The sequence below is a fragment of the Nanorana parkeri genome, unplaced genomic scaffold (assembly GCF_000935625.1).
Source record: "Nanorana parkeri isolate BGI_ZX_2015 unplaced genomic scaffold, ASM93562v1 scaffold484, whole genome shotgun sequence".
Lineage (NCBI taxonomy): Eukaryota > Metazoa > Chordata > Amphibia > Anura > Dicroglossidae > Nanorana > Nanorana parkeri.
This window is the reverse complement of record NW_017306752.1, coordinates 789980-799361: the sequence shown is the minus strand read 5'-3', so window position 1 is coordinate 799361 and position 9382 is coordinate 789980. Positions and strand designations below refer to the sequence as shown.

The 9382-nt window shown below is 41.3% G+C and overlaps 1 protein-coding gene across 1 annotated transcript in view; it reads left to right on the top strand.

Moving 5' to 3' along the window:
- Positions 1-9382, top strand: part of ADGRB3 (adhesion G protein-coupled receptor B3) — a 790044-nt gene that overhangs the window by 312827 nt on the left and 467835 nt on the right. Inside the window, exon 5 of the mRNA XM_018560884.1 lies at positions 541-705. Coding sequence (XP_018416386.1) covers positions 541-705 — 165 coding nt within the window. The remainder of the gene's footprint in view (positions 1-540; positions 706-9382) is intronic.

Genomic DNA, 9382 nt, shown 5'->3' with positions numbered 1-9382 from the left:
ACATGTACAGAGAAAAGTACACAGTGCAGTAACCCATAGAAACTAAAGAGAGTGAGGGGAATTTATCAAAACTGGAGCAGACAAAATCCGGAGCAGTTGCCCATGGCAACCAATCAGCTTATCTCTCAGTTTGTTCAGTTAGGATTTGTAAATTAAAGAGATAAGCTGATTGGTTACCATGCACAACTGCTCCAGATTTTGTCTGCTCCAGTTTTGATAAATTTCCCCATCGTCTTTCAGTCATCTAACAACAGTTTGTGGAAAAATAACTGGTTAACATGGGGGTCTTTTCATATTCAGCTTTGTCTTATCGAATGCAGTTGTGAATCATATTGGTTGCTCTTGCACATATTGTAACTGTATGTCCTTCAGGTTAACTTGTTCTTTAAGACCCTAGTACTGTTCAATAGTTAATGCATATCCTATAACTTTCTTTATATTCACTTCAGTCACATAACATTTTATTATCATTTATGATGAAATATATTAATGTTTTCTGCAGTTCTTTATTTATATTGAATTATCTTTGATGTGTTGCAGTAAACGGAATCTGGGAAGAATGGTCACCTTGGAGTTTATGCTCCTTTACATGCGGAAAAGGCCAAAGAACAAGGACAAGAACCTGCACTCCTCCACAGTACGGAGGAAGACTGTGTGGTGGACCAGAAATTCAGCATAAGCCTTGCAATATTGCTCTTTGCCCTGGTGAGATGACTGATCATATATTATACTGTTCAGTTTGTTTGGAGTGAGTGTATTTGGTCAGGTGATGGATGAATATACAGCATCTGCCAGAGTGATAACTCAGGAATACTTTATCTTAAACTATACTTGTTACAAAGAAGAATTGGGGGGCATCACATTTGTTATGATTTTCTTGATTTACAGTGTCTTTGATTATTGGAGTTATTTTTTTGTAGTTGAGAGCAGCAATCTTTTGCTTAAATGTATTATAATTATTATGAGAATCATCGGCTGAAAGTATCTATATGGGCAATTAATTCAAACAGAACCCCAAGAAGCGCTATTTAAATTTTAGCTAATCCTTTACCAGCAATCTCAGCAGCTTGTGGTAGTTGTGAAGTTTGTTAGCATGGGTCACACAAGGGATTTTACTGTTCTGCTACTAATAGAAACAAAGAAACATGCATTGCTAATAAGACTACTGCCAACATATGAATACATTTCTAAGTTGTCTTTTAGTCTAGTCTAAGTCAGACAAAAATGCTTAGCAGCCAACAAGATCTAGCAAAAGATTTATTTTCTGCATTACCACAAACTCTCCAAGCAACATGGTCTATTCACGAAGCTGCCGAAGGATCTAGCTGTAGCTTCGGCTGATCCTTCAGCTAGCTTCGGCCCCAGGACCCCTTCGGTTCAGTAGAACCGAAGGGATGCTGTATGGGCTATTCGCTAAAGCCCGTACAGCTCCTGAAGTGGGCTGAGCGGCTCAGTCGACCCGAAGGCATATGCCTTGGCTTGACTGAGCTGAGGTGAAAGCCGTAGCTGGCTTACGGCTGGCTCCGGCCACTTGCAGAAAGATCAGCTCTCCTGGTTACCAGGTAACCAGGGACACTGATCTCCAGACAGCCCAACTCTCCCGGGCGCTCCGGGAGTCTCCCGCTATTAGATAGCAGAGTAAACCTTTCCCTGCTTTTTTTTTTTATTCTGACATGGAGCCGTTGGCTGCCGTCAGAATTAAAAAAAAACAGATGTTCACCATAGGAATGCATTGCTAGAATCCTATTGGCTATTTCAATTTGCAATAGCCAATAGCAAACTAGCTATTGCACCTGCCCACTGCTGCTGTCAATCAGCAGAGGGGACCTGCAGTTCTCTATCAGGCCCCCTCTAGTGATTGACAGCAGCAGAGAGCGTGTGCAATAGCTAGTTTGCTATTGGCTATTGCAAATTGAAATAGCCAATAGGAATCTAGCAATGCATTCCTATGGCGAAAATGTATTTATTTTTTTTGGACGGCAGCAGAACCGCCCGCCAATAGAAAACAGTTGGGCGGAGCTAGCTGTCACTGCTAGCTACGCACAATCGTTTGCTATAGTTTTTTTCTACTTTTTAAACTATTTTTCTGTTCTGCTTGGTCCCACGAGCATTCAGCTATTTACTCACTGCTGTTCGGCATCTATAAGAATACACCGAACAGCAGCGAGTAGCCTGCCGGAGGTTCGGCTTAGCCGATCCCGATGTTGGATCGGCTGAGTCGAACTCCATCTGCACTTCGGGTCGGCCGAACATGCTAAGCATGTTCGGCCGACCTGAAGCCACACGAAGCCACACGATGTACGGTTGAGTTCAGCCGATATACGTCTGAACTCAGCCGTACCAGCCTGAAGTGAATAGCTGAACAGTGTTCAGCTCACTTCGCTTCAGATCGGCCGTTCACTCGGCTGCCTACGGCAGCTTAGTGAATAGACCCCATAGTATCAAATATGTTGCTTGGAGTTTTAATAATTTCATATACTTTATGCTATCAGCAAACAAAAGTGACATACCTTGCTTTTCAACCCAACGGGTCACTAATAAAAACAACTGGATCAATTTCCTACCCTTGTTGTACACCACTGTTAATGTTACCCCACATTTCATGTTTTCTTTACAACCACCCTTTGACATCTGTCCTTTAAAGCTGTCCTGTGACTATAATGAAAATCCTCAAAGAGACCCAGCCCGTTAAAGAATAATCATTATACGTTTACCTTTTACTTATACGTTTCCAGTGGGTGCTGTTATACATCTGACATTATGTCAGATGGTGTTTTTCCATATTATCTGATAGTATAACTTAAAATAACCTACATATAACATATGAAAGAAATAATGGTTATTCATTTCATAGTGCTAGCTTTTTACCACTTTTAAATAATTATATGACATCAACTGTATGCTTTCTTCAATTGACCTAGTTAAGAAGAAATCTAAGAAAATAAGCTACACTAATAACTGAGTTTCATTTCTTAAGCAGGAATGAGGCCTGGGTTCATGCTACCATAGGTTTGAGGCAAACCCTGCATGTTTGCAGTTCATAGACTTGACAAACTAATACGGGAATTCACCATAGTAAACCATAATGTATTGCTTGGCCTCCCATCTGGCTAAGAATAGTCAAAAAGGGGCCTTTGGAAAAGCTATCCCCCTTATTATAAAAGGGTGGGTTCCCAGCAGCCATATTAGCAGTGTGTATTAGCTGTAATAGGGATAGCACAGGAATTTCTGCTGAACTGGTAAAGTACATAGTGAAAGATTAGTGAAGGGCTTTGTAGGCACTTGCAGGTCTCCTAAAGTAGACCCTTTTGAATGTTCTGCAGGTAGCAAAATGCTGTGTATTTTGGCGAACTTGGGGGTGAGTGGAGGGAATATGTTTTACTTTTCCATCCTTTGTTACATCTAACTGTCTCTTTGAACATGTATTACAGTGATAACAGTATGTATGTGTTTTCACAGAGCATATTTACTAATTGTTGCTAGCTCCAATAGTTTTTTCACAAGCATGGTTTGCAGTGGAACTTGCCTGAGCAAAATGCATCAGTGCAGAAGCTTATTGTTTCATTTGTCAGAGCATGTGACAGCGGATTTATATACAGGAGATTGTGGGAGACAGGGGCAGAGGGTTGTCTTCCTATAACATAAAGTGCCCAAAACAATTACCTCTATAACAGTATCACCAGCTGTTAGTTTTATTAAAACTAGCCATTAAAACAAAAATAGGCTTTCCAAATGATATTATCATGTTAAAGCTTACATTTTAGTGGTTGCATTTACATCTATTTTAACAAACTATGCTTGAGTTTCTTCAGTTACAGTCCTGGGGTACACTTTTTATATGCACACAAAAAACATAACTTACGCAATGTATACTTAATCTTAGAAAAAACTGTATTGGATTCATGAATAACAAATAATTGTAAATTTTAAATTGCACAAAAAATTAAAAGCATGTAAAACAGTAAATGAGCAACTTCTAAGTGCTAAATCTTGTTGTAGTGCCCAATCTGCTGTGCTGTTACTGTGCCTTGTGATAAAATGATGCAGGCATACATTTTATCACAATGCAGGATGTTATAACACATGGCAATGCATCACAACACAACACAACACAAAATGATATTTCCATTTTGTGACAGATAATGAGATTTAGAACACAGAGTCCTCGATCACCTTCTCCTCTGCAGCACTCACTGAACAGGAAGTGCTCAGTACAATAGTGCTTTCTGCCCATTCACAAACTGAGGAAATACCGAAATAGTATTCTATTTTTATAGTAGTTTACTATTTCCGCAGTTATTATTGAACAGGAGTGCTTCCTGTTCATTCATAAACTGAGGACATAGTAAACATTTACTATCTTCTCAGTTATGAATGAACACTGGAGTGATCAGTACTGATTATCCTGGAAAGTGAAGCATCAGTAAAAATGAAACATATAAACTGATCCTTCACATGCATCCTGAATCCACAGTCCCACCTGTCAAATTCCTCCCTGCCCACCACTCATTTCTCTCTGCTGGATGCCAACAGTATGCTTTGCTCTGTGTTCCCTCTCCACCCCTTACAAAACAACTGTAGTATAACTGCAGTACATTGAAGTACAAGTGCAGTACAATGAAGTAAAATAGCAGTAAAATGAAGAACAACTGAAGTTTTGCAATATAATGAAGTATGCAAAAGTACAACTGAAGTATGTTAATGTTTAACAACAGTAAAACTGCAGTACAAAAAAGGTACACATGCAGTAAAATGAAGCACAACTAAGGTATGCAATATAATGAAGTATAGATACAGTATGGCTGCAGTTCAGTGATACACTACTGCACTTTGTGCCTACTGTGCTCTTACTACATTGTACTGCAGTTATGCTGGATTGTGTAACACGTAGTTACAGTACTACTCCACAGCAAATAAAAGCTATGGACTACTGCTATGCAACATTAACAGGGTTATTCACAAAAGGGTGAAGAGTTTGGAGTAGGCAGGAGAAGTGAACAATCTAGGACAACATAGCTAAACTGGAAAGTGAACTAAATGTTTCCAAATCAGCTATTTTGGTCTAGATTTTTCAGTTCTGCCTTCTCTAAACTCTTCACCCTTTAGTGAATAGATCTATTAGATGTACTGCAGTAATACTTTAGCTGTATTGCAGTAATACTGTAGTTGTATTTTAGTATTGTAATACTTCACCTTCACTGCATTTCTATTGCAGTTGTATCTTACTAGTATTTTAGATGTACTGCAGTAATACTTCAGGAAGTTATGGGTTCACTGAATTACCTGGAAGAATCAACAGGCATTTACAGAACAGATATAACAAATCACTTTCAGTGTTATATTTTACATACCACATTGTTGCAAATAAGAGTTATTGTTAGAGTTTGCATACATTTTAAAAGGCAGAATAATGCATAATATTAACATGCAGTATTTCATATTTAAGTGGCAAAAACAATATATATATATATTTTTTTCCCAGGCCTGACCATAAAAAGTGATCAAAAGAACATATGCACATTCCCTTAAGAGCTGTCACTTTTCTGTCTTGGGCCCTTTGTTCAGCAGTTGATTATATTATTAATTTTAGCTGGAAATGCTAATGTGTGGAGGCTTCCAGCAAACCTTGTTTCTTTCTCTGTATATGCAGACTCCCATTTATGTAACAAGCAGGAGATGCAAAACAAGCTTCCTGGCCATTACAAAATACCAGACTGCAACATAATGCTTCCATATTCTTTTCAGTCTTGGTGCATGTATTTCTGACTCAATCTCTACTGTATTGCATTTTGTACAAGTTTGTGGAAGATTTTAGCCCATGACACTGCATTGATTGTAAGTGCTACATAGTAGCCAATTTATGAGAAAATGAATCACTTGTTTCTCACAAATAGTGTCATATTGTAGCCTGAGCTGAAATATAAAACAAGCATTTATTTTTTATTAAGGTCTTTTTCATGGTCAGGGCTGGGAAAATTTCACAGACAGTTATCTTTATGTGTTCTTGATATACTGCACCTAGCATGTAGAAACTATGGTAGCAAACCACATTCTATTGCTTTCTTCATTTCTAGTTCCCCCACAAGAGAAACATGAAGCCAACAGCCTAAGGGTGAGATAATCACCTTAGGTCTGGTGTTACTGTGAGACTGGCACTTGTGTGCCCAGAGCTATGTTTCCTCTTTTACTTTAGAAACCCAATACATTCACAGATCTTTTATTACTTGGTTAACCTCTTGCCGTCCGCCCGTAGTAGAAAAACGGACGGACGGCACTGCTGCATCTGCGGGTTGCCGTCTCCAGACGGCAATTTTTTTCTGCTCGCGCGCGCCCCCTAGCGGGCACGCACGGGCAGAAAAGACCCGACAATGCACATACCCGGTACCGGGTGTCACACATATAGGCGATCAGCGGGTCCATAGCCCGCCGATCGCCTATATGTGCTTGTTTGCTTTATCAGCTTCTTTTGGGGTCCATAGGTGATATTAGGGGTCCTAGAGACCCCTAATATCTCCATAAAGAGGACCTGTCAGTGTGCCTTTGCTATTATATAGGGGGTTTAACACCGCGGATGTCAACTGGTTAATATTACCCATATTACTCAGAATAAATTGCAGTGTCTAAATTTGCCATGTATGACAAGTTTTTAGTTGCTAAAGCTCCAAATGCAGTAAGCTGTCAAGAATCAACATTTAAGGTGTAGTTATGTGATATTTTCAGAGTTGGCTTGTGCTGTGTGATTATTGTCAATGGAAAATTGCAACCTTTTTCTCTTTATTTGAGCAAGTTGGGTATACTTTGTCAAAGTCTGTTAGACTTAAAGAGCTTTGCATGCAGCACCAAACTTATTCACATGACCAGACAATTAATTTTGCTTAGCAAAATAAACGTATGTACACCTTTTCTAGATCATTGCGGCTCTGAAACTTTGTCTTAGATGCAGTCTAGTATTTACTAGGACTCTGACATTAAAGAAGAACTATGGGGTCAGTGTTTTTCCCCATAGTTCTCCTTAGGGTAACGGGAGGACACAAACTAGCATCCTCCTGTTACCCTAAGCTCAGTATACCGCGAGCTACAGCTCGCGGTATACTGAGACGCCGCACCTGGAGCGGATCCCTACGTTGATAACGGGATCCACCCAGCTGCGTGAGTGACAGCAGGCTCTGCCTACCTAGAGGCAGAGCCAGCTGTACCCGCCCCCTCCCCCGTCCGTTCCGCCAGTCAGCGCTGGCAGATCGGAGCAGGGAGAGGGGAATCCAGCCCCTCCCCCTGTCACGGCAGAGAGCCGTGACAGGATCGAGAGGTGAGGGAACCCGGTATGTGTTCCCTCACCTCCCGATCTACTGAGCCGACCTGTGACAGTCTCATTGTCACAGGTCGGCTTAGAACTATGAGGTGAGTGGAAATCACTCATCTCATAGTTCTCCTTTAATCTTTTTCAGATGCTTGCAAATATTTCAGAATATAAGTGCATTATTATATCATGAGGCACACCTTAGAAATCTGATTTACCACTTATTATTTTTGCTGATATCACAGCGGCCCCGCTGGGTTCTCAGTTGGCTGAGTGGCTCAGTCGAGCCGGAAGCAAATGCCTCGGCTCCACTGAGCCAAGGTGAAAGCTGAAGCTGGCCGAACAGCCTGCTACTGACAGCTGGGCGGAGCCAGTCGTCATCTCACGGCTTGTTCCGGCCACTTGCAGAGACAGATTAACAGATTAGCGTCCCTGGTTACCAGGTAACCAGGGACGCTGATCTATCATTACTCTCCCAGACACTCTGGGAGTCTCCCACTATTAGATAGTGGCTCCCAGCTGCCCGGGAGAGAAACACTTTCTCCCGAAAAGGTTTACTCTGCTTGATTGAGCAGAGTAAACCTTTCCCTGCTCTGTTTTTTTTTCTGACATCGGAGCCGCCGGCCGCAGTCAGTCACAAAAAAAACAGCATAGGAATGCATAGCTAGATTCCTTTCAATTTGCAATATCCAATGGTAAGCTGGCTATTGCACCCGCCCACTGCTGCTGTCAATCAGCAGAGGGGACGTGAAGTTCTCCATCAGGTCCCCTTCTAGTGATTGACAGCAGCAGAGGGCGGGTGCAATAGCCAGCTTACCATTGGATATTGCAAATTGAAAGGAATCTAGCTATGCATTCCTATGCTGATTTTTTTTTATTCTGACGGCAGCAGCTGTCAGAATACTAAAAAAGAAACATGCAGATAGCAAAGAAGCTATTGCTTCCTTTGCTATATGTAATCATTTCAGGGGGGTGCTCTCTCCCCCCCTGCATTACAATGAGAGCAGAGCCGGAGGTGATATGAAAGCCGACTCTGTTGAGCTCTCATGGTACTGACAGTTCTGCGTCCCCTGGTTACTTGGTTTGGGCTTTGGAGCATGGTGTGGTGAGTTTATTTACTATTGTACTGTTATTTGGTGAATGACTATGGGTAACAACTACACCTTACTTATTCAAGGGGGTGGCATCTGGGTGAAAGGGGGTACCCATATTCAGATAAGCCGCCCTGCCTACAGACTCACACAACCACTGGGCCAGGGTGGTGGGGCGGAGGCCCTTGAGGGATCTTGTTGTTGAGGTGATGTGGCTTGGTATGGTCCATTGAGGGGTGCACAATTGTCCCCCCCTTTCCTGCTCTGCCAGGCTGCTGCTTGGATCAAGGGTCTGGTAAGGGATTTTGAGGGAGACCCCACGCATTCTTTTTTTTGGCATGGGTTCCCCTCTAACATTCCCCTAAAGGGTCTGGTAGGAATTGGGGGGTGGGGGGGGCAAGCTGTTTTTTTCTTATTTTCAAGTTTAATAACATTAGTACATAGTTAATGACATTCAGACAAAATTTGGATGCATCCGAATGTTCGTTATCGGAAACTCGGATACGTTCAAATTCATTATCTGTCTCATTCCAACATTTGGACGCATTAGAATGTCTGAAAATGCTGAATGCACATGTCTAAAGAAAAGTGACTGGCGCCCATCATTCTGAACATCCCGAGGAACTCCACCCTGAGAGGATTTTGCTTGGGAAATGTATTGCCATGTAAATGGGTCTGAGCCATTCATAATGTAGCTGTTGGCTAGCTAAAAAACCATATTCCTTCAATTTATGTTTACCTGGTTACCAATAGCACTAAATAATACATGATCCTGCTTTGACAAACTATGCTAGAAACTTTTCATGTTAGTTGTTGTGCTAGCATCAAAGTTTAGTAAAGGGAGCATGTGTCCTTGTATAGCTTGACCTTTTGTACATAGTGTTTCCATTAGTTTATTGGCTTTTGTGAGCTGGCATAGTGCATAGAAATACATTACTAAAAGAATGTGTTATTACTGTTTGACATTCAAAGGAATGTAATATATACATAAGCA